The 25,364-nt window shown below is 40.2% G+C and overlaps 2 protein-coding genes and 1 long non-coding RNA gene across 6 annotated transcripts in view; 2 read left to right on the forward strand and 1 right to left on the reverse strand.

Moving 5' to 3' along the window:
* The window catches only part of acap3a (ArfGAP with coiled-coil, ankyrin repeat and PH domains 3a), a 90,067-nt gene extending 85,951 nt beyond the window's left edge, over window positions 1–4,116 (forward strand). For all 4 annotated transcript variants that reach the window (XM_034877935.1, XM_034877937.1, XM_034877936.1 and 1 more), the window contains exon 25: window positions 3,196–4,116. In XM_034877935.1, the coding sequence (XP_034733826.1) occupies window positions 3,196–3,302 (107 nt within the window). In that variant the 3' untranslated portion in view covers window positions 3,303–4,116. The remainder of the gene's footprint in view (window positions 1–3,195) is intronic.
* On the reverse strand, window positions 6–11,738 carry LOC117948345. Its single transcript, XR_004657417.1, has 3 exons — window positions 11,728–11,738; window positions 11,314–11,321; window positions 6–135 (listed from the first exon to the last, which is right to left on the reverse strand). It is a non-coding gene; the product is annotated as an uncharacterized LOC117948345 (long non-coding RNA).
* hipk1a (homeodomain interacting protein kinase 1a) lies at window positions 5,442–25,345 on the forward strand. The gene is made up of 16 exons (XM_034877934.1): window positions 5,442–5,754; window positions 7,189–7,952; window positions 8,375–8,748; window positions 8,842–8,965; window positions 10,131–10,250; window positions 10,347–10,433; window positions 10,910–11,091; window positions 11,209–11,359; window positions 13,730–13,934; window positions 15,065–15,183; window positions 20,341–20,492; window positions 21,077–21,220; window positions 21,782–21,946; window positions 22,395–22,588; window positions 23,448–23,578; window positions 24,843–25,345. Exons 1-16 carry the CDS (start codon window positions 5,730–5,732, stop codon window positions 25,254–25,256), a joined length of 3,351 nt encoding a protein of 1,116 aa, XP_034733825.1. The 5' UTR covers window positions 5,442–5,729; the 3' UTR covers window positions 25,257–25,345.
* The last annotated feature ends 19 nt before the right edge of the window (window positions 25,346–25,364 follow it).

A 25,364-nucleotide genomic window follows, 5' to 3' on the forward strand; every position in this document is an offset into this window, starting at 1 on the left:
TAGCCAAAGACAACTCTTTTGCTAACTGTCACTTAGCCGGCTTGTTAACGCCGTTGCTACTAGAACAATGAGTTCAAACAGTTAATGAAAAAGACGTATCTGTACCATAGATACCTGTCTCATAACTGTCTCCGGCTCTGGTCAGCGTGTCAGTTTAAATTCCCCCGTTTTTAATCCTCATGTTGTCCTTGGGTCAAATTTACCTGTTTTCCTACATCAGTGCTCTTTTTAATTCCCCCAAATAACATGACTGATTCCCCACAAGGCTCTTTGGCAGTATAAATCTCTACTTTAATTTATTTTGGGGGTCTTATTCAATTTTATATTATTTGAAGGAAATTGAAGTGGTTTTGAAATAGTATTGAGTAAAAGTTGACATGTTCCAGTCTGTGATTATCCATCAACATCCATTCCTTTAATTTTAATAATTCCTAATTTCTGCTTTTGTAAATCAAACATTAGGAATAATTTTCCATAAATGAGGTTTATTGACCATAAATTCCAAAAACAATTGTAAGCTAATTCTATATTAAAGTTATTAAGTTAGTGTTACGTAGTGTTGAAAATGTCCCAAAAGTGACAAACTTTTTTTAAAAAAGCATCAGAAGTGTTGTAAAAAACGACATACACGTGAGAAACAGTTAAAAACATCGATAAAAAAGCCTCGACAAAAGATTTTCAATTTTGGTGGGAAGAAAACACCAGGGTTAACGTCAAGTGAAGATATTTGCGCCAATGCACTCCTCCCCTGCAAGTGAATCCACTGAAGTCGGTGATTGCATTAAAAAAGATTATTAGATTATTATATTTTGCCACAAAATTTCACCATTTGACATAACATTTTGAATAAATGTCAGAACAGCAAAAAGAAAAAAAATACCTAACCTCTATTTTGTAACCCAAACCATCCATCCGTCTTCGTCCACTTATCCGGTAACGGGTCGCGAGGCAGCAGCTCCAGTAGGGGACCCCAAGGAGGCATCTAAAGCCATTTGATGCAAAGGAGCTGCGGATTTTTTTCACCCCACCTTTCCTAATAATTTCCATACAGTACCCTTACTTGAGTTTGCCAAATTACACACAGGCCGGAGCCCTTTAGCAGTGAAGTGTTTTGTTTTTTTTTGTAAATTACGTGGCGTTGACAGAAAGAGCAGCTCACTCTCCTTTCTTGCTTGTCAGTGATAGGTTCAATGCACTTTGAAAAAATGCCGCCTTTTCTTATTGTGTGCATTACTTAGTGTTGTAGCTTCCAAAAGTGAACGGAAAGCAGACTTTCCTAGATGATGTCATCACTGACCAAACAATGATTTGCATCAAGCCATTGACGGATTATGTGTTGTACAGTACCATGTGTCTGTTGACTGTTGTGTACATAAACTAAAAACTATTAACATTTTATCTGCTTGCTTCTAAGATGCAACTTTTTCAACTTTCTTGTGTTTCTTTTCTGTCTCTGACTGTTATCTGTACAATTTCTTTAAATATTGTAAGAGATTGTGAACATCTCAGAATATGCCTGTGTATATTAACACTAACTGCTACCTATGTTTGTTTTGACTTCCTATTTTGTTCAATAACTCCTCCCAGTGTCTTCTATAATGGTAATAAATGGAAGATGTGACTAAAATCTAACCTCTCCCGTAGCTTCTTTCTTCTTTGCTTTGACAGCCTTTTACTACTTCTAACATTATTAACACACATCTAACATCATGCACTGCTGTTGCACTAAGAATGGATCAAATATCTCAGATTTTCACAGCATGACATATAATATTTATTGGGTAAACTAGAACATGACTGACATGTTTCAATATGCGTGCAGAGAGATTAACATTTTTTAAATGTTACAATGTAGATGTAAGCCAATATAAGAACTTTAATAATGTACTGGTCAACACTTAAAACTCTTGTGAACTATGTACTATTATTAGAAATTTTATAGACAAAAAAATTAATGGAGAAAATAAAATTGCCGGATTAATCATTACTTGTAGACCTAAATTAATACTACAGCTGTTAGATAAATGTAGGGGAGTAATAATTACAGTATTTGCCTCTAAGTGGAGTAGAATGTATGAATGTAGGGGAGTAGAATAACATAGCATTAAATGGACAAATAAAGTAAAAGATACATACTTCAACACTGTATATGCACTTTATAGTGGTGGGAAGTCATTAAATAAATTGTACTCAAGTACTATACTTAAGTACATTTTCAACGTACTTGCACTTTCCATCACATGCTACTTTAGATTTCTACGCCACTACATGTCAGAATCAAAGGCTTTTTTACTCCACTTCATATATTTGATAATTTCAGATAGTTACTTTGCCGATTCAGTTAAATATTAGAAAACACAATTAACAAATGCATTATAATGTTATGTTATAGATAAAGATAACACTTTACTGATCCTTGTCTGGGGGAATTCACCAGCTACCAATGCTATATAAAGGAATTAAACTGAGCTCCACCTTTACCAGCTGCAATTTGAAAGTAACGTACAAATTAATGCAACAACAATGATAATCCTATAATGTTACAAACATTATTCAGATGCTAATACTTTTTTAAGTGCAAATTTGAATACATTACTTTTCTGTCAGTGTATTTCTACGCTGTGGTATTGCTATTGAGAAAATATGAGTACTTGTTTCACTACTGGTCCATGTTAACTTTCCACCTGTTACAGTTGTTTCACAGGAGGCTTTATAGTTGTTGACAAAAACATTTAAAAATCCTCATATCGGCTTACAACTACAATAATACAGTTTGTTTCTTGTACTGCTTATAACTACTTAAAGGAGTGTTGAAGAAAACATACATACTCAGTGATCTATCTTTCTCTTTCTCACACTCACACATCACACAAACACGGAAAGCCAGGAATGTCCATTCTCCCTTTTTTTAATTAGCCAAGCCTGGGAGCTCTCATGAGACACAAAAGAGTTCAACTGCTCTTGTTATGCCTGTGGATTCAGCGGTTACCATGGCCACAGGAAGAGTAAAGGCACAGAATTGGTTGAAAGAGGGACGCTTCATGGTGCCTCAGCCTCCAGTCATGTCAGAACTCTGCTTTCTCTTCCCCTCAATGCTTGTATTCTAACTTTCAGATAGAAAGGATGTTCTGACTGTTCAAAGGGCTCAAGTGGCATCCTTTTTCATTGTTATGTTTCTGTTGTTCTCTTCATCAGGAGACGCCACATACCTAGACATCTTCCGAGAATTTTCCCACATGGCATCCCACAACCCGGAGAAGCTGAAACGAAGGAGTGTGCACTTCCGACACTCCTTCAGGTAGTCTGCCAACGAGCGTCTGCAGCCACAAAAACATGTACTTGAAAAGTGCAACAGCCACTTTCCATATACTCAACTGGGGTTGTATCATCATAAGTATACCCGATTAGAAAATGATCATATTTTATTATAATAAGTTACCCAGTCTGTTTTATTCCACAGAGAAATGTACCTTTCATGCAGTTTTTAATTGTCTTTACATTTTTACAGTCGCTGCATTATATCTGCAAGAGTCTCATGCTGTTCTTAAATCAACCTTTTATTTTGAAATGAGGATTTGCTGGTCTTTTCCTCTTGAATGCTTTTATAATATAAATAAATATATTATTGATTTTGTACATTGTTAGATGAAACGTTTTGGATAAAATGCCAAGCACTTGTTTTGTTTTTGTTTTGTAGTTTGCAGCATCAGTTTCATTATTTAGAATATTGAAGGAATACTTTTTATAAACACACTTTCTTGTGTGTGTAATGCATGCGTTTGCTCCAATTATATTCATACTTAAACTTGAATGCAGCTGTTGCATGGATAAGAGTGTCATATCATCAGTTTTCATGATCAACAATCTTGAAGTCGCAATATTATTTCTCTTGATGAGCAGTTTATTTTGTCATAAAAAATGTGTTTTTTCTTGCATCGACTATGCTGGTGTAGTCCTGGTAATTTTTTGTTTTAATGTACTTTGCAGTACCACTACAAAATGCAGTACTTTTGCTACTGTATACATGCTGTAGATGTAAAAATGCTAATATATCTGAATGAACAGGAAAGCAGATGAAAGATGTAAGAAAAATAATAAATGGTCTGTGTTTACACACATGCAGTAAGAGATCTCTGTGAAGTGCAATGTAGTCTACATGTCTCCCTGTTGCTAAGACAACATCGCCCTCTTGTGTCGAAATGGGGGTCAGATAAAATGCCATCCTGCATAAAAAGTGGAAGAAGAAGATTTATTATATATACACCCTACTTACACCCTCACCTTATTATTTTCTGCTTCCCATGGCGATTATTATATTATTTAACAGCCATAAGTAAGTAATTCAGTATGTAATTAAAATGAGTCCCACTTTTAGCAGCGTCAACATTAAAGTGCCTATAATATATACCATGTGAAATGAGACATTCTCCATAATGACTTCTTTTACAGGTGACATAGCCTATATTTGGATGCTAATACTTTTGTACTAGGTAAGTACTTTTGAATGCTTTACTTTTCTTTCTTTACTAACAGAGTTCTTCTATACTGTACAGTAGTAGCCCATTACTTCTTCCACCGCTGTCCTCTGATGTGTAGTGGAGTAAAAGTGTAAAGTTGCATAACTAAATTACAAGTATACTATTATAAAATTTTAATATTGCAGTATTAAGAACTGTATTTTTGACGTGTTTCCCTGGAAAACATGTTGTATTAGAGTTTTTCTCCATTGTATACCCACACACAAATGGTGCTACACGCACAGAATTCTGACAAGTTGAATCAACAACAAGGCTGCAGACTGCCCTTAAAGCACCCATGGCATGAAAATTACAGTTTATGAGGTTTTTTTAACATTAATATGCAGTATTAGGGGCGCACTAAGGTCTATATAAAAGAGACTTCATATATAGTTTTAGGGGACCTTTAAGGTCTGTATAAAGAGACTTCAGATACAGTATTAGGGGGCCACTAAGGCCTATATTAAAACATCCAAAGAGCACCATGTCATGGGATCTTTAATCATTTGATTTCTTTGGTCTGGAGTTGTTGAAGAGCTTCAACTTTTTAGAATTGTGTGAGAAAAACTGTAATACAGTTGGTGATACTGCAAATATAAACATTGCAATACTTTATAAGTGGGCCATAAGCTCAATAACCAATGTGTAACCTCCTTTATAGTTAGCCTACTCAACAGACAGCTGAACATCTTCAAGATGACAGCTTTAAGTACAGTACTTGTAACTGTAATTGCTAACTTATAACTGCTTCTTCTACTGATTCAGCTGCACTTACACTGATTCACGGTTTTTAGATGTAAACGGTGGTCTGGTGTTGAAGAAATTAGTGAAAAATAGTGAATCATAGACGATCTTTGGCTCTGTCCCTGCACCCGTTGACGTCTGTCACGTCTCGTCGTTACGTCGTCTCGTTAGAAACGACGTTTAACTGTCTATGCGTCCAGTCGTACAGTGATGATGGAGCTCTCTGTCTAGTCGACAGTGTTCATTATGCTGCTATCTGAAATTTCCACTGACATTAAGCACATTTTGCTCGTTCCACACGTGATGTGACTGCGAATTTGAGTCAGATAACGTTATGACTCGACTGCCCGCGTGCCCTCATCCTTCCCGCTACAGTCCGCGAGCTCCAGCAGGCGGCTAGCAGCTCCAGCTGGTCCGCTGAAGCAGCACACACAGCCCGGCAAGGAGATGATGAGGTAGAGGCCCTGAATGGCAGTTCGGCGTCATCTTACAGGTACTATCATACGTTAAAAAAAAATAAATATATATATATATATATATAAAAACAATAGGTGCAACCCAGGTACTGCCAGACAGAACAGTGGTGGCGTTCACGCACACTTGACGGAGACAGAGGCCAAAAACCAAGACTCTGACCCTTATGTGGGATTCAGGTGGCGTCATGGATGCATAGCAGGTATCTAGACATTATGATGGGAGCACGCATATTAAAAAACTCTCACAGGTGTATTATGTTGTGTCTTTCCGGCTTAAAGTATACAAGTCAGTGTCTGGAGCTGAGACAATTCCTCAATAAAATTAATTACATAATGAGTCAGTTGGCAATAAGTAAACGTGACAGGGAGGTCAACCAGAGAACGTCAACAACGACCTGGATTCGAACCCATAACCCTTTCTGGTGGAAGGTCATAGTGCTATTCAGTGGACCACGTGTTATTTAAGAATTTCCTCAATGGTTTAGGATATTTATTTCCATTCACAAAAGCTAATCTCTTAGTAGGTTACCTTGTTTCTCTGTGCCATAGATGATCGAAAAGTAATTCAATCACATCCATGAGTTACACTGTTGAAGTTGCCAGGGCATTAAAATGTATTTTATCAATGGCATGATAGTGCAAATGAATCACATTTATTTTCTGATTTCTCATTCTGTTCTAAATGTACTTAAAAAGTAATTTCTTTGAAGTTTTTAAAGCTCTTATCAACTTGGGAACAGAAAAATATGCTGGATTTATGCAAATATGTATTATAATTATTTTATAAACAATAAAACAATAAACAATGACAAATCCTGTCTAAAATAATCTGCAGCATGACCTCAAAGGTACTGTATGTTAAAAAAATAAAACAAATGCTGTGGCCAGGCTGGGTTTGTGGTAGAGCAGGTGCACGTGTTATACCTTGATGAAGAGGTTGAGCATTTGAATCCAATCTGTAATGATTTACTGCGTGTCTGCCCTCTCTCTCTCTCTCTCTCACCTAGCTGTCCTGTCAACATTAAATGTGGAGCCCAAAAATGATCTTTAAAATATATATACTTATACTTTATTGATCCCCAAAGGGAACTGTGTTGCAATTGCACAATTAGTATAAATATCAAATAGAAATATAAGGAGTGTGGATATGTACGGTATTTATATATATATATATATATATATATATATATATATATATATATATATATGCATGCTGAAAGCATAATATGGCAAACTCCTCCATTCCATCAACTGACAATAGATGAGCACACTGACCTGAATGGAACATTACTTAAACCTAATGTAGTGTCCCAGTTTACATCTGTAAAGGTTAAGGAAACAATTATAGGGGAAACTCTGAATTTCCCCTATGTTTGCATCGTCATCATCATCAGTAGAAGGTAAACTCTTAAGTCCATCCATGTCAACATCTTGTCTCTGCGTTTTTTTAGATTTAATCCCGTCGGCGGACATGGCGTCTCAGCTCCAGGTGTTCTCCTCTCCCTCCGTGTCCTCCAGTGCCTACTCTCGCTCAAAGAGGCTCAAAGTTGAGAACCCTGCCTGGGATGTGTCCAGTCAGCTGGGAGATAATGGTTACTACCAGCAGAGCCCCACCCAGGGAGCTGCACCCTCAACATCTGGCTCCAACTTCAACCCCGTGTACACCTCCAACCTGGTGCCCCCGCCTACAGCCGGCTCCCGGGAGCAGACGGTGGTGCGGGCGGCAGACAGCACAGGGAGTGTTCGCGGCCCTCCATCCTCCTCTTCCTCCTCGTCGTGCTCCAGCCGCCGTGTGAAGGACGCGGGGTCCTCCTCGCAGCCGTGCGAGGTCTACCACAAGCAGTACAGCTTGAAGCGGAAGAGCGAGGAGGGGGACAGCAGCGACAGCGTCCAGATACTGGAGGAGCTCTCGGCCCCCATGGTGTCAAACCGCACCGCTGGTGGTGGTGGCGGTGGGGGGGGCACCACCACCGCTCAGTCCATAGCACATTCCACTTCTACCACCAAGAGCAGCAACTCCCACAGCGAGGGTGACTACCAGCTGGTCCAGCACGAGATCCTGTGCTCTATGTCCAACAGCTACGAGGTGCTGGAGTTCCTGGGACGGGGCACCTTTGGCCAGGTGGCAAAGTGCTGGAAGCGGGGCACAAACGAGATAGTGGCGATTAAGATCTTGAAGAACCATCCCTCTTATGCTCGGCAAGGGCAAATTGAAGTGAGTATGTTGTTTTGAAAAGAAAAGAAACTCCGGGGTGGATTACACAGTAAGCTGTTTCAAGTCTTTAACCCTTAGCGGTTGATGAACATGAAAGTTTGCCAAAACAAAAAAACAAATATATACAGGAATATAATACAGTGGCTTGCATACATTCACACACCCGTGCATTAGTTGATTAAAAAGAGGAAAAAAAAAAGATCTTTTGGAAAATGATCTTGATGCCTTAATTCAAACATCAAGATAACCAGTTAGCCTAACAGCTGGTTTGATTTGCAATGAGAGATGATCTTATGGAAAATTCCCCATGCCAGTCTTAATGTATTGCAAAGGTTTTGATATTCAATACTAAGGAGGCACTTTGGTCTGTGCATAAAAAGTATTGAATTGATAGTTATATTTCCCTCCCCCTCTCCCTGTAGGTGAGCATCCTCAGCAGGCTGAGCACAGAGAATGCTGATGAGTTCAACTTTGTGCGCTCATACGAGTGTTTTCAGCACAAGAACCACACATGCCTTGTGTTTGAGATGCTGGAGCAGAACCTTTACGACTTCCTAAAGCACAGCAAGTTCAGCCCTCTGCTGCTCAAGTGTATCCGGCCGATTCTGCAGCAGGTCGCCACGGCCCTGATGAAGCTGAAGAGCCTGGGGCTGATCCACGCTGACCTGAAGCCTGAAAACATTATGTTAGTGGACCCTCTGAGGCAGCCGTACAGAGTGAAAGTCATTGATTTTGGCTCAGCCAGCCACGTGTCCAAAGCGGTTTGTTCCACCTACCTGCAGTCACGCTACTACAGGTGAGTACGTCAGCCTGGAACGCAAAGAGCTCTGAATATTACGTCATTTATCTGCTCCGATCATGTGATTTATCAATTTTGATGTGCTTGCAGAGCTCCGGAGATCATTCTGGGCCTTCCTTTCTGTGAAGCCATCGACATGTGGTCGTTGGGATGTGTCATTGCTGAGCTGTTTTTGGGATGGCCCCTTTATCCCGGCGCCTCAGAGTATGATCAGGTCAGCTGCAGCACCCTTATTTACCATAGGGGGCTTTCACACCTGTTTGGATTTTTCTCTGTAAAATGAAAACAAACCAAGGGGAAAAACGCTAAAGTTAAAGATTTATCATCAACTGATTTGGACCAGAGATTAGAATAGAAAACCGTGATAAGGAGTTTCACTTTCTTCCCAAGAGTTAAAAAAAAAGACAGATTCCTCTCTCATGGTGTCTGCTCCAGATGAAGCTTCAACCAACAGTTTGTTAGCATAGCTTAGCATAAAGACTAGAAACAGGGGGAAACAGCTAGCCTGGCTCCGTCCAAGAGTTAAAAACAATACATGTAAAGTGGGGTTTTACAGGGCCGACCTTTCTTTCTGTGTCCTTCAATGTTGACATATATCCTCTGACAAAGGGAATCTAGAAGTTAGTAAAACAAATCAACTTTAAACAGCTTAAAGCATTTTCAAAACGTTTTGTGTTGGAGTATGTAACATTCCAAACCTTAATTTTGACTTAAATATTTTTATTTCACTGTAAATGCTTATATACTTAAATACGGGTTCCATTAACTACTAATTATTGGCATTGGCCTTTAAAACCGAGTATCAGTCAAACCCTAATGCTAAGCTAAGTTAAATATCGGCTGGCTCTCCTTTTCTCCGTGTATAATGTGTACAACGTGTTGTTGGTTGTTCAGTAGCGTCTTTGTCTGGGTGGGAAAGAAAAGTGTGTTTTGATTTAAATACTTTTGCCAGTTATCAATTTAACAGTCTCAAAATATGTTTGGGGACGTGACAGTTTACCTTGAATAATAACCAAATTATTCGCACAACTTTTGCATGTTTTTTGTGTGTAGACGAACAACACCTCCTTCAGAAATTACCACCAGCCCTGGGGGGATGATAACTGTATAAACTGTTTTTGAGAACACAAGATTAATTTTTTTTAAAGATCATGTTTTGGGCATTTAGACCTTTATTTGACAAGACAGAAGAAAACATGAAAAGGGGGAATGACATGCAGCAAAGGGCCGCAAGTCAGAGTTGAACTCTGAGACGCTGTGCCGAGGAGTAAACCCCCATTAAGGGGCGCCCGCTCTACAAACTGAGCTATCTGGGCCCCCGCAAGTTTCATATTTGACTCACGCTGGCAATTGCTTTTTTGTCCAACTGTCTCTCTCAGATTCGATACATTTCCCAGACCCAGGGCCTTCCAGCAGAGTACCTGCTAAGTGCAGGGACCAAGACCAGCCGCTTTTTTAACAGAGGCCCAGACTCCAGCTACCCTCTCTGGAGACTCAAAGTAAGTGACTCTGCAGAGGTATCTGAGATAAGATTCCATCATCAAGCATACATACAGTACATATACTGAGCTGTTGCTGCGCTTATTGTTGTGAAGACCCCTACAGAGCACGAGGCGGAGATGGGCATCAAGTCAAAGGAGGCCAGGAAATACATCTTCAACTGTCTGGATGATATGATGCAGGTGAGGAAAAAGTTGTCTAATTTCACAGAAGCTCCTCCAGTTGACGGTGTTATTGCCTGCAGAACCCAGGGCTGTGCCAATAGTCAAATATAGATTTCGTTCCCAAACAATTCCAAAAACAGTGGAAGTGAAGAAAACTTACATTTTGCACGTATCATTTTGCAAGTAAAGTCTTGTTTTGTCTTGTGTTCTGAAGGGGAAAAGTTAAAAAGTCCAATGGGAAAAGTTTTAAGGGAAATTTCACAGGTCAAGGTGTTTTTTTACACTGTTTTGGAAGTTCCATAAATGCAACATCTTTCCAGAAGTCAATTAGTTATTGTGTTACACGATCGAGATTTCAATATAGACCAAAGTAATAATTATGATTTGTATCAAGCAGCCCCATCCCTCAGTCTGCGCATTCACTTTTATTGGTGTATTGCTAAGATGTCGTTGCAGCATGCGGTTTGACAAACCCAGACTTCTTGTCTCTGCAGGTGAACATGACCAACCTGGAGGGGACGGACATCTTGGCTGAGAAGGCCGACAGGCGGGAGTTCATAGACCTGCTGAAGAAGATGCTGACGCTAGACGCAGACAAACGGATCACGCCCATGAAGACGCTGAACCACCCCTTTGTTACCATGACACACCTGCTGCACTTCCCTCACAGCTCTCAGTACGTGTAGGACTGGGACAGGGATGAGTGGGTTAGCTGTGAATCAGCATTGCAACACTTAGTTTTCAGGATTCCCTATTTGTTCCTTTTTGAAATGTTTTCTGTTTTGTTTAACAGTGTGAAGTCCTGCTTCCAAAATATGGACATATGCAAACGCAGATGCAGCGCCTTTGAGAATGGAAAAAATCTGTTTGCCAGCAACAATACCCCGAGTGCAGCCACCAACCTCACTGTCACCTTCAGTAGCCAACTCAACCAGCACAATCAGGTGAGAACCTTATCTCTGATGACTCAGGCTCATTGGCTTCTACACAACAAAAAATGTCCAAATGAATGCATTAATAACAAGGGGGCAAGCCGGTCTCACAGATATACATCCATGAACAGGAGTGGATAGCTAGCAGAAATAAAGCTCCTCGAGCAGAAATGGATGAAGAATGGCAAGTTGAGTTACCAAACCCTTCCAGATGGTTCTCTCCACAAGACTAAAGTCATTTGCATGTACTGGTAATGTCACCTGGGTTTCAAGCGGAGTAGTCAAGTCCTAAATATCACTTGAGAATTAAAAACATCTTTAAAAGTTCATTTAAAGTAGTGCTGTCAGTTAAACGCATTATTAACGGCGAAAACTCAAACCCATTTTAATGCCGTACATTTTTTTATTGTCAGATTAACACTTACTTTTTGGCCTAGCAAACTTTTTTTTTCACATGCTGTTGCAACAACTAGTAACGTTAGAAAAACTACAACATCTAGCTAGACCGTAAACAAAACAACAGTCATGCCACACACACACCGTTTGGTTTTGCGAGCCGGCCAAAGAGTAGTAACGTTACGTTTTGAGTGGATGGCGAGCGCGAGACGCCAAAACGAACAACAATAAGATTCTGGATGGAAAGTTTCCTTTTTACAAGTTGCCAAATGTTCCATTGACGAGACCAAAGTGATCTGTGTGTTTGCTCCTTGTGAACTGAGCTATTATTGCAGCGCAGCCAGTCTGGAATACTCCACTTGATGGCCAAGCACACAGCTGATGCCAAATCTCCCCCCTCCCCCAGCAAAAAGTAGTATTTTCCCCCTTTTATTGATGGACAGGGTTACATTGTATAAGAGATTATTTGCTCCAAGTGAGAATGTTGGTGTGAAACTGAACACCACTGTAGGCTATATGCTGGGGGGGGGGGTCTTGAACATTACAGTTGGCTATATGCCAACAATGTTTTTGCACAAAGAAAGCTGATCCACTTTTCCATGTTGATCAGAGCATTAAAATGACAAAAAATAATGGGACAAAAGGAAATCAAGGGACATTTAGAATAGATACAAATGTGCAATTAATTGTAAGTTAACTATGACATTAATGTGATTAATCGCCATTAAATATTTTTATCGTTTGACCGCACTAATTTAAAGCAATATGTGATTGATTTGCAATTCATTGCCAGAAAACTAGGACACTCATGCCATTAATTGCAAAATAAATATTAAATCCATTGACAGCCCTAAATTGTTTTTCGTTGATCCAGTTTTCAGTTGTTGCAGTTTATAACAGTAGCTTTGAAAAGGCCTCATTTAGTAACTGTGTGTAATCACAGCATTGTGCTTGAACCTCATTTCTATGCAGATAATCTGAATGATCAGTTTGCTAGCTCAAAATTGAAAATTTTGAGTGCTCAAAATTGTGCATTCACATTTTTAGAAGTTATTACATGAATAACTCTTGGTTCTCTATTGAAATTTCTATTTCTATTGAATTTGAAAATTCCAGAGGATTCAATATGATCTTTTAAATCTGTTTAAGTGCACCGATTACCGGTAAAACCAATTCCCAAGTGCATTGCAATGGTACTGCGATTCTTAATTTGACCATCTTTCAATCATCTGTCCCCATACTATATCTGTATTTGTTCATCTTTGTACACTGAGTTTATTTGGTAACAGGTGTAACCTCGTTTCATGAACATGTTTTTTTTGTATTTAGGAAGATCTCGACTGTGGTTCCTACCACATCACTCGCGTTCTAACGGAAGACGTAACAAAGTATCACCGATAACAGGAACACACAAAATTAGACTTTTGTCCATATGTCTGTGTCTTCAATGTAAGGTGGTGAAACTTTCCCACGTCTTTTTTTACCTCGTTGTCTGTAATGTTTTTTCGTTCCTTGATCTTTTTTGGATGCTACTTTTGTCCACAACAAGAAACTTCACATCAAGGCTATGGGAACTTGTGTTTGACCATATATGGCATTTAGAGGGCAGGTCTGTATGTAAATGAGCCTCTGAATGCCAGTAAGTCAGTCATTAAGTTTTATTTGTAAAGAAACTTTCAAAACTATGGTAACAAGGAGCTATAACATTAATACACATTAATGAAAAACAGGAGGAAACAGTCAGACTAAAAGCCAACATTAATGCAATAAAAACTAGGAAATAAAAGGCAACAGAAGTTAAAAACGCAATAAAACAATTTAAAAAAAACACAAACACACATTACTGGACAAAGTGCATACAAAACAAATGAGTTTTTAAAACCATCAACTGAATCTGCATTTTTCATAATGCCGGTGGATGTAGAACAATGTTCATTGTGTTGAGGCTCCTTGGACTTTGTTGCTGAACTCCACTCATCTTTTCAGGCGTTGAATACAGGCGGCCAGTCCCTGTCCCTCAGCAGTAACGTCCCGCTGCTCAACTACCAGCCTGGTCTCTACCAGCAGGCGACCATAAACATCCCGGGCCTGACCCAGCAGGGCGTGCCCCTGCAGACCAGACCCACCCAGCTCTGCGCCCAGACGGAGCCCTTCCAGCAAACACTCATAGTTTGCCCCCCTACCATCCAGGGTGAGAAGCAGTTGTTTGTTAATTCAACCTTTATTCATTAGGGCTGGGAATCTCTTGGCACCTTTTGTTCCAATTCAGAGATTTTTTAATGTACATTTCCATGCGTGATTTAAACAAATATACATATAAATCTGAGTTTGTTAGATTTTGACATACACAGTATTTCTACTGTATATTTCAGTTTTAATGACAGTTTTAATGAAAGGTTTTTATTTTGTAGTCATTCGATGCTTAAGCCTTAAGCCATGCTTGATCTTCCATGTCGGAGGCTCAGTCATGTTTAAAGGTGGAGAATTGGCTTCTTAGAACATGAAACATGAGGTGGTCACATGTTATGTGATAAAGTAGATCCCGCAATTTGTAACGTTACACCTCCGTTAACGTTACCGGTGCCCCCCCTTTCGCTTTCTGCCGTCTGTACAGTTAGCTAAATAGACAAAACAGGAATAAAGCACCAAAAGGACTACTAGTAAAGTTAAAGATGTGGTAGCTCTGGATCTGGACGGGAAGGATAACTCTGGGAGTTGGAAGGGGTGTGTCGCGATTCCGCCTTCTCACTCCGCGACACAGGTTCATGGAGCTAAGTGTTGCGATTTTGGTTTTATTTTGCCTATCGTTTTAAAATAATCCATTATTAACTTATTTAAATCGAGGATCGAATCGTTCTAGAGAGTATCGTGATTTGAAGAATTGATTAGTTTTCCCACCCCTATTATTCATACTGTGGCGATCATTGAGGGGCGGCCCTCGTTAACAACATCGAGACAAATTACAAAGACCAAAACCAAACAACAGAAAAGACGCCACGCCATCATAGGTCTGTAGGATTAGATTTGTAGGCCGTGATGTCTCTGCAGCAACACATTACTTTATTTTATATAGTTTGACACATATTTTGCGCCCTCCTGCGATTTGGATATTGCACTAGTCCATATTGGGATTTCGATTCATTGTGCAGCCCTAGTCATTTCACAATTACCTTGAAAAATATAGAAATTAAATTAATTTTACAAACCATTTTAAAAAAGGAAGAAACCTTTATTGATATTTTGCCTTTTTGCTGCTACCTTGACAATCCCTACATTTCTTATATTCTACATTTAGCATTTTTTAAATATATTTCCTTCCAGGTCTTCAAACCTCCAATAAGCCCTCTGGTTATCCAGTGAGGATGGACAACTCTGTACCCTTAGTCCCTCAGAACCAGTCGTCCCAGTCTCTTCACATCCAACCCGGCGTGCTGGCACAGGTAGGACCCACTGCATCACTGCTACGCTCCACTTTGATGGGTTTTATTGAACCTAATTTCAGTATTGAATCCACTCATTTATACAATAACAGCTGTGGTGGAATGTATAGCTAAGTGATATGAAAAAATAAATAAAATAATGGTATATTTGACCAAATCCATCAACATGGATATTGCGATGATATTGTAGGGTTGACTATTGGTGCTTTCAAAATGAGAGTTTTGGTAAATAATCAGCAATAATGTGAATAAAAGGACTAAGTGGTTAAAGGCAAATAATTTAAGTATGAAAGCAAATTTGTTTTTTTCTTACTACTTACCCCATGAATCATAGTCAATAGTTCTGCCCTTGATCAGTTACCACAGTTTTCGAGATAAATTACTAATTCATTTTCACTTTTGATAAGAGGACACATATGCCATTTTGCATAGTTAATATAAATAAAGGAAACATTTATCAGTGATTTCATTCTGTCGTGAGAAAAGTCATGAGAAAATCGTATTGTGAACTTAAAATCATGAATTGTATTGAATCTAGAGTGGAGTGTATCATTACCTCCGTACTCTTGATCCATAGCAAGGACTCTCTTGTTCTTTAGAATTTACTAGAATATGGAGCAGGACTGTTCTTAGGCCACATTTACATAGCGCCTGTTGCTGGTAGTTGCCATGGTAACGTTAGTATGTAGCTTTGTCTCAGAGAACAAGTCATGACCGCTAGGACCCAATCAGGCGGGGAAACATTGGCGTCACTGTTGCCAAAGGTGTCTGTTTGCAACCCAAATCTGCAGATTCCAAACCAAAACGGGGTCAGAAGTGTTTCCTAACTTCTCAAGTTATGGGGCTCTTAAACGCCAGAGCCGTGTGAGCAGAGGGTTTTCACAACGCATCATCGGGCCGGAAGTCGCCATATTGGAGGGACTCCGCATCACAACAAACCACAAGCACTGAAGTAGATCCTGAACGTCGTCCAGGAAAATGGTTATTAATGCTGTGTTTTAGGTTGTACCAATAGGTCAGACCAAGAAAAAAACATTTGGAATATTATAATATTGTTCTAACTACCAGGTTATTATTAAAAAACAGGTAGAGGATGCCAAAAGTTAACAGAACTAAGGAGGCGCTTGTGGTTGGGAAAGCTCAAACTCACTCAGGTAGTGTAGATAGCAAACCGGGGCTCTTTGAAATGAAAAAAAAAACTATTGAGTCACTTGGCTACAGCTTGAGTATCGCTATGATGTCATACAGTTAAGGTTAGGTTGATTAAAGACGTTATTGCATTACTTACTTTGGCCCTCACAACACAACGGTCGTCCGGATACAAGAAAAGGGAGCCAACTCGTAGGGACCTGCACGGCCAATAAACTGTAATTTCTCAAAATATTGCTCCATTTATTGTAGTCCAAGTCATGACTTTGCATCTTGGACATCTTTAGACATTGCTACATTCACTTAAAGTATCCAAAGTGCACAATACTACACTGTACTCCGTTCAGTTGTTTACACTGAGGGGCTCCAATATGGCCGCCTTCCAGGTTACTGCCTAGAACAGGACATTGGTGAAAACCCTCTATGTGTCAACGTAGCAAAAGTTATTTGTTTTTAAAACAAAACGAAGCAATGTAAATGTAACCTTAATCCCACCCTTCACACCTCCCCCCAGGCCTCCCTTGCCCCCCTGCTGTGCATGGTGGGAATGCCGCCTTTAGCTTCGGCAGCTTACTAGATCAGAATGCCTCCTTGCTGGTAAAACAACATCATCACTACTAGTTCCAATCTTTCTTCCTTCCTCCCTCCTAGCACATGCAGCTCACCAGCTTTGTGCATTTGCTTGCAGCTTCATGGCCAAGATGCATAAAACTCTGTCTAGATTTACGACTGAAACCTACCTGTGTACGCGCAAAGACAGAAATATGCATAGGCATAATTTTTTCTTCAGATTTTGTATTGATTCTTTCTGCCAGAAAGCAAATAATCTTATTTCCAAAAAAATATCCAAAATAGTCCTTTAAAAGTTTCCTCGGAAGTTACTAACTGTCACACTGTAGACACACAAGAGAAAACGCTCGTTTTGAACTATCAATATTCATCACACAAGTTTTTAGAAATCAACATGAAGTTAGCTAATCTAGGGCTGCAATTTACAATTATTTTAATTGTCAACTAATCTGTTGGTAATCTGTTAGTTTTTTTGATTGATTGATTAGTTGTTTGGTCGTTAACACTAAGAAGCTCAACACAACATGAGACTTTGCTCCAAGCATCACCAGGGACTCTACACATGAACTCAGCACTGAGAACACTGTTTTTGTACAGTGGGGTTTGAAAGTTTGGGTCCCCAGGGTACATGTTTTTATTAATGTGCATAAAAAAGCCAAGAAAAGATGGAAAAATCTCCAAAAGGCATCACATGACAGATTAGACATTTGTACAATATGTCACGAAAACTTAGATTTTATTTCCATCATTTACACTTTCAAAATAACAGAAAACAAAAAAAATGACGTCTCCAAAAGTTTGGGCACCCGCAGAGTTAATACCTTGTACCGCCCCCTTAGGAAAGCTGAGACCTGACAGTGTCATGGATTGTTCTCAATCCTCGTCTGGAAAGACCAGGGGATGGCAATCTTAAGGTTTTAAATACCCAGACTCGTCTGACCTCGGCCCAACAATCAGCACCATGGGTTCTTCTAAGCAGTTGTCTAGAAAACTGAAACTTAAAATAGTTTACGCTCACAAAGCAGGAGAAGGCTATAAGAAGATAGCAAAGTGTTTTCAGATTCCAATATCCTCTGTTTGGAATGTAATTAAGAAATGGCAGTCATCAGGAACAGTAGAAGTTAAAGCAAGATCTGGAAGACCAAGAAAAATATCCGACAGAACAGCTCGCAGGATTGTGAGAAAAGCAAGTCCAAACCCACGTTTGACTGCACGATCCATCCAGAAAGACCTGGCAGACACTGGAGTTGTGGTATACCATTCCACTATAAAGAGATCCTTGTACAAATATGGTCTTCAAAGAGTCATCAGAAGAAAACCTCTTCCATGTCCTCACCACGAAATTCAGCTTTTGAAGTCTGCAAATTAACAAATAGACAAGCCTGATGCTTTGTGGGAACAAGTTCTGAGGACCGATGAGGTTAAAATAGAACTTTTTGGCCGTAATAAGCAAAGGTACGTTTGGAGAAGAAAGGGCACAGAATTCAATAAAAAGAACCTCTGTCCAACTGTTAAGCGTGGGGTGGGGTGGGGTGCAGTCATGCTTTGGGGTTGTATTGCAGCCAGTGGCATAGGGAACATTTCACGAGTAGAAGGGAACATGGATCCAATAAAATGTCAGCAAATTTTGGACGCTAACTTGATGCCATCTGTGAAAAAGCTGAAGTTAAAGAGAAGATGGCTTCTAAAAATGGATAATGATCCTAAACACTCCTCAAAATCCACAGTGGATTACATCAAAAGGCGTAAACTGAAGGTCTTGCCATAGACTTCACAATCTCCTTACCTCAACATAATTGAAAATCTATGGATAGACCTTAAAAGAGCAGTGCGTGACAGACAGCCCAGAAATCCCAAAGAACTGGAAGACTTTTGGAAGGAAGAATGGGCAAAGATACCTCAAACAAGAATAAAAAGACTCTCGGCTGGCTACAAGAAGCTTTTCCAAGCTGTGATACTTGCCAAAGGGGGGGCGGTACAAGGTATTAACTCTGCTGGGTGCCCAAACTTATGCAGATGCCATTTTTTTGTTTTCTGTTATTTTGAAAGTGTAAATGATGGAAATAAAATCTAACTGTTTGTGACATATGATGCGAATGTCTAATCTGTCAAATGAAGCCTTTTCCGTCTTTTCTTGGCTTCTTTATGCACATTAATACAAATTTTTACCTTGGTTGCCCAAATTTTCGAACCTATATAGACCTACGTAGACAAAACAAGCGTAACTCTTGCCAAAATACAACCTAGGGTTTTCTTGTGAATGTACCCAAGTCAAGCCTTGATTTAACAGCATATTTAGCTGTTTAGCATGTTTAGCTGTTGTTGTTCCAGTCACCGTCCATCTTGCCAGTCAGAAAAAGTCTAGGGAGGAGAGTAAAGATGAAAAGCTCCTAAAACTTAGTTCTATATAAATGTACGGAAATGTTGTTTTGTCGTTAGTGAAACACAATATTGACCTTGTATTTGAAAAAGGAGGCTGATATAAGAATGACATTTCCTCAGTTCATCCGCATTTGGAGTTTGACTCTTTTTGACTGGCAAAGATGTTAGTGAGCGAAAACAACAGCAGCCACAGTGTGTTTTTGAAACCTTTCTTTTTATTAACCCTGACGTTGTCCTTGGGTCAAATTGACCTATTTTCTTATATCAATGTTCTTCTAAACTACTCAAAACAACATGATTGATTCCACAAAACAATCTTTGCCAAGTACATATCTCTACTTTCATTAATTTTGGCTTATTCAATTGTACAGCAATTGAAGAACAAATTGAAGTGGTTTGGAAATAGTATTGAATAAAAGTTGACATATTCCAGCCTGTGAGTATCCAGCAACGTCCATTCCTTTAATTTTAGTCTTAATAATTCCTAATTTCGGCTTTTCTAACTCAAACATTGGGTATAATTTCCTATAAATGAGGTTTATTGACCATAAACTCCAAAAATAACTGTAAAACTAAGGAAAAAAAGCGTCAAACATCTTGAAAAAGGGGACAAAAACGTAAGAAAAGTAAAAAAAAATAAAAGTTGTATAACAAATGTCAAGAGACACGTACATCTCCTTTTCTCTGTCTCAGATTAACGTTCCTTTCACTTTCAGGGTGGCTGTCTTGTTTCTGAACCTTCTCTGTTTCACAGCTCTTATTCTCGGCACCAGAACATGAGTCAACTGTTTTTTTTTCTCTCTCTTTCTTTAAGCTTGGTTATTTTCTGCTTCTTACATCTCTTTTAACACATTTTCTTTTCAACAGTAACAAATGCAGCGTTCTCTGCACAGGAGTAAGCCTGTAAATCGGATGCTGAGGTTGGAGTTTTGTTCAGCTGTCAGTGTGTCAGGGTCCTTCTCTACTATGGTCGACACACTGCACTTTGTTCTCTTCTTAAAGTGTCACGTTTCAGGTTTTCGAATATTTGAACATGGGTTTAATGTGAACACACAGCAGGGCTGGCCGGCAGGCACACAGCAGATCCTCATCCCTTCCACATGGCAGCAGATGCCAGGCATGGCCATCCACAATCCTGGGCAGGCCGTGGTGCCCGACTCACCCATGGGAGCCCCGATCTCTGACAGTCAACAAGCCTCTAGCTGGAGGTGAGTTTTATCGGGACCCTGTGTCCTCAAGGTGTGTTAAAAAGCACAGCTTCAGGTCATTCTAATATTAAAAACATGATTGATAGTAGGGTTGTGATCATATGCTTTTTGTCCCACTTGATTCTTTTATAATATATGGGTGCCGATTTGAAGTATGGAGTATTGAGATTTTCTTTTCCTTTTCTAAACAAAACAAAAAGTAGAATAACACACTTCTAGAGACAATATATGTTGTGAGACATTCCAAGAAAAGTTTTTTTAAAGATTGCACATCACATGTGAGTCAGTCTGAAATTCCTTTTATTTGTAAAGAAGAATGTAACATGTATTTTCTGCATTTTCTGCTTGGCTCTGTTTTGCTGAAAACAGATATGATGTAGTCGCCCTTGGCGGTACCGTTAAACCATTATAAATCTGGTAAAAACATAACAAATAATGATCCTAGGGAAAATTGATTTTAAAAATGTTCGCAAAAGAACACACCACCGGTAATGGACCATTTAGCAAATGTGGTCAGTCAGTCAGTCAGTCATACAGACATGATGCAGTCTAAAATAATTCAAATGTGTTCTTCCTTTTCAAAGGGGTCGTCATGGAAACCAATATGATGGCGTCAGCCAGCAGGACTCTGGTGCCGGCCGTCATGCTGTCTCCCAAAACCACAACTCAGGGGCAAGAGCCCAACAGGGCAAGAGGTCCAAGGCTCGACATGCAGAGAGCAGAGTCAGGTATCCTGTCATACAGTTACATCATCTGCATAACCTGTCAAGTTTTTAAAGCCACAGACAGTGTAGGGAAGTTGGAAAGTATTGAGAGACGGAACAACACATTTCGGTTTTAGTCTATTCATAATAAAAATAGATAATACCACCAGCCGTATCCGTATGCTGTTTGTGCAACCAGAAGTCCTTAACCCACAATATTCAAAATACCATACATGCTGCTAATCCTCAAAATTGAGAAACTGAATTTAGCAAAGGTTTATGATTTTAGCTTGAAAATGAACATGTTTTGAAGTTTTCATTTTAACTCTAAACACTCTAAACTATACCACACTGAACACCCAAATTTATTATGTTTACTTTGGAATGGCATCTGCTATCTATGAAATATTTGAACCTTTTATTTGCTGTAGTGTACTTTATTTCATAAGAATGTCAAAATGTATCATTATTAAAATAAAATGAAGTAAAAGCTGGAGGGAAAGGCAACAACTCTGCTGTCTAAACTATTAAAATAGATGAAGTATTTGCAATAAGCCAGTGATGGAGAATCTTCCCTCTCTGCAGGACTGTGTCGTCGGCGGCCACCACTGTGCTTCACAACACAAATGCTTTGGCTGGCGACCAGTCTCAGCCCATCGTGATCTCAGACACCCCCAGTCCAGCGGTCAGCATCATCACTATCCACAGCGACTCCGACGACGAAGATGACAGGAAGTTCCACCCTGCCTTGTGAGCTAATTTCCTGTCTGCAGAATTTGACTTTTCACACTTTGAAGTAGGACCTTTGGACCTATTTGATACTTTTTTGGCGCCGACAAAACTGCCTCCATAGCAGATGTGGGGAGGTGTTTTCGGCAGGGGGGGTGCCACGTAGAGTCTAAAGGTACTATATTACACTCAACTCGGGGAGGATAACTCAGTCTGACCGACTTTTCTCCCAGCGGTCAGCCATCTGGTTAAAAACAAATAAAAGATTTGTGCGGTAATGTGTATTGTTGTAATTTACTTTTGTAAAAATGGATTTTATAAATTTGGTACTGAAAAAAGTATTGTTTAGGAACCATATCAAAGTTGGTACCGGTACTGGTATGGAAGATTTTTGATGATACTTTTAAGTGAAATTTTCAGAGGTTTTATTTAAATGGTTAAATGGTTATCTTACTTTCGTCTCCTGCAGCTCTGGAACAAGTCAGAGGACCAATGTGATCAGCTGTGTGACAGTGCACGACTCCCATGACTCTGACTCGTCCACCAGCAGCCCCCTGAGCACCAAGACCACCTCGCAGCCCGCCAAGTCTTTGGCCGTCATCACGCCCTCTGTGAAGAGCCAGCTGAGGGACAGCACAACCCACAAAGCTCCCGCAGCTCCAGGTCCTCTTGTCTTCAAAAATTATTATTATCTAGTCTTCATATTAGGGGTGTCACAATTTGATTTAAAAATAATATTTTCAGCAGTGACAGCAGTGACACAATAAGAGCCACCAGATGATGTGAAGGGTACTTTACAAAAACAGCTTGAGTTTTTAAAAATGATTGAACTGCAATTAAATGCACCATTAGTTTGCTGAGACGCACATGAATGTCTATGCCCATATTGAGGTGTACTCCTCAACGCAGCGGGTCAGGATTCGACTCTGACCTGCAGCCCTTTGCTGCATGCCATTAACCCTCTCTCTCCCCGTTAATGTTTTTATCTGGCCTGTCAAAAATAAAGGCCAAAAATGCCCCCACAAATAATCTTTAAAAGTAAAAATAAAAATGAATGTCTATGAAGTCCCATTGGAGCCCACATGCTTTACTGTTGGTAGTTTGTTTCCATAAATCCCTCACGGTGAAGGCAAAGTTGCTACACAGTGATTTCAGGACAACAGGAGGATGTAACAACCAGCAGTGGCCACGGTGTGGAAAGTGCAGCTGCAGGCTATTGCTAAGCTAATGTTACCATGTGTATTTAGCTGCATGCTACTAGCCGGTAAGGTAATGTTACCATGTGTCTTTAGCTGTATGCTACTAGTCGGTAAGCTGCTTTTGATTTTGATAGCCAAAATCAAAAGCTAATTACAACACATTTTCAATTTAAAATCCACATCATGACACCCCTACTCCATATACTGTATATGCATTGTATTTTAGGTAACAAGCTAGTTAAACTGATCCTTTTCACTTCAAGCAGCTGGAACGTATTCTCTTCTTAGTGCTCACGGTACTGTGTCTGGTTCTGCTCGGGTAGATCCAGCTACAAGTGGTGCCGTAAAATCCAAGAAAGGGTCCACTCAGCAGTCCAGTCGGCCAGGAGATTCCAACAGTGACCGGCATCAACGGGCTGCATCGAGCAGATCACAGCCCCTCAACCTGAGTCAGGTAACGCTATGGAACTGATGTCTGCTCAACAAGGTGCAACCATGACAATTTACCATTCATCCGCACATAAAGAATAAATACATGAAGCAGTCATACAGCATCACAGGTGCAATCAGTAAAAAGCAAATTCAGGAGGTGAGAGAGTAATGCAGTGAATGAAGCAATTAAGCAAGCAAGTTATATAGACACAACTAGACAATTTGGTGTTTTTATGTGATATTCTTGTCAGTCTAATGAAGAAGTATATATATTAGATTATGTAATTAACTGTGGAGGTTCTGCCATGAATGCGTGCTGTAACCTGTATTACTGCAGGGTAAAACCATGGGTGAAACATACTGATGTTAACAACATGGGGGCTTTCTACTGATCGGAGCCGGCCACAGCAGTGCAGACACTAGCTGTAACTACACTACTCTGGCCATTACCTGCTAGGCCTCCAGATAACCTGGAGCACTGCTAGTTTATTGGGGCTGAGTCTTGACATTAAATTGAAAAAGAGAGCATGTATTTTACTTGACTAACAAAGTAATGTTACCTCACTAGAGCACTAACCATTCGGTTTGTGAATATCTGTATAACAATGTATGCTTGATTAATCCTGCAAGGAGAAAATAGTGTATTGGGGACAGCACTAGGTCTCGCGTGAAGGGGAAGGGGTAAGATAGAGAAATTTGATTCAGCCTTACACTCGTTATTACACACATTACACACAGGCCTGAACTACACACACATGCTCAGTACCTAAACTTGTAACAGCCTCTCCTCTGACTCCATGAATGTTTTGAACTATGATACCAACTTTTGGCTTCTAACAGGCAATTTAGAGTGGTGATGTTTAATTCAGTTTTAATATTATTATTCATGTCCAAACACTAAAGGGTTAATAACATGTGTCCCACTGAGCTCTGTATTTAAACACCATCCACCAGCCAAATACTGATAAAAGCAAGTGGCTGGTAGATTTGCTTCACTCAGAGACCCAAAAAACAATGGGAATCTATTGAGTGGCATTCACTAGCCATTTGGCTGGTGGACAAAACAAGTAAAGCTGTATGTTTTTCACCAGCAATACGTCACACATGTACTTGCCTACTTGCTAACAGGCTAGTGAATGTTCAATATCTCCCAAACAGTAGATTACCATTGTTTTTTGTATATCTACCAGCCTCTTGCATGTTGTACCAGCATTTGGCTGGTGGATGGTGCTAATTTTGAACTCTGCCCTCTCTCAGTGTTTGTTACTATCTCCCTGTTGTTTCAGGTACAGCAGTCTGTGATGTCATCAACCAGTGACCAAACAGGAAGCAGTAGCTCCCTGAGGCGGCAGCCCACGTATCCCCCTCCCGCCTCGTCCCATTCATCCTACCTTCACGAGAACACCCTGTTCAGCTCAACCCCGAACCTGTACGCGTACCCAGCGTCCGCCGCCCTGGCCTCCGTGTCCCAAGCTGTGGACCAGATGCAAGGGGGCTCATCCCGCCACGGCAGGGCCAGCGGCGCTTACCCTTCACTGGCACTGCTCCAGAAGACCGGCAGCCTGGCCCTGGGCGGCTCTGCTCCGGGACAGTACAGCAACTCCCACCCCCAACAACAGCAGCAGCAGCTGGGGGGGCAGCCGTTCCACCACGCCAGCGCTACTTACCCGCGAAAAGTCAACCAGTACCCCTACCTGTGAAGACTGACAGGCTGTTTACACGCTTTCAACAATTAGGGCAAAATTATTTTCACGTTATGGCTGTTTGTTTACACGGCAACAGGGTTGGGGGGGGGGGGGGGGGGGGGG

Source organism: Etheostoma cragini, chromosome 7, assembly GCF_013103735.1.
Source record: "Etheostoma cragini isolate CJK2018 chromosome 7, CSU_Ecrag_1.0, whole genome shotgun sequence".
In the NCBI taxonomy this organism is placed as follows: Eukaryota; Metazoa; Chordata; class Actinopteri; order Perciformes; family Percidae; genus Etheostoma; species Etheostoma cragini.

What these genes read in the sequence shown, in the direction of transcription:
- hipk1a (XM_034877934.1), top strand. Translation starts at nt 5,730, where the DNA reads ATGGCAGTTCGGCGTCATCTTACAG. An exon ending in ACCCTCTCTGGAGACTCAAA is followed by an intron (nt 10,251 to 10,346) that starts GTAAGTGACTCT and finishes ATTGTTGTGAAG; the next exon opens with ACCCCTACAGAGCACGAGGC. An exon ending in CAACAAGCCTCTAGCTGGAG is followed by an intron (nt 20,493 to 21,076) that starts GTGAGTTTTATC and finishes TCCTTTTCAAAG; the next exon opens with GGGTCGTCATGGAAACCAAT.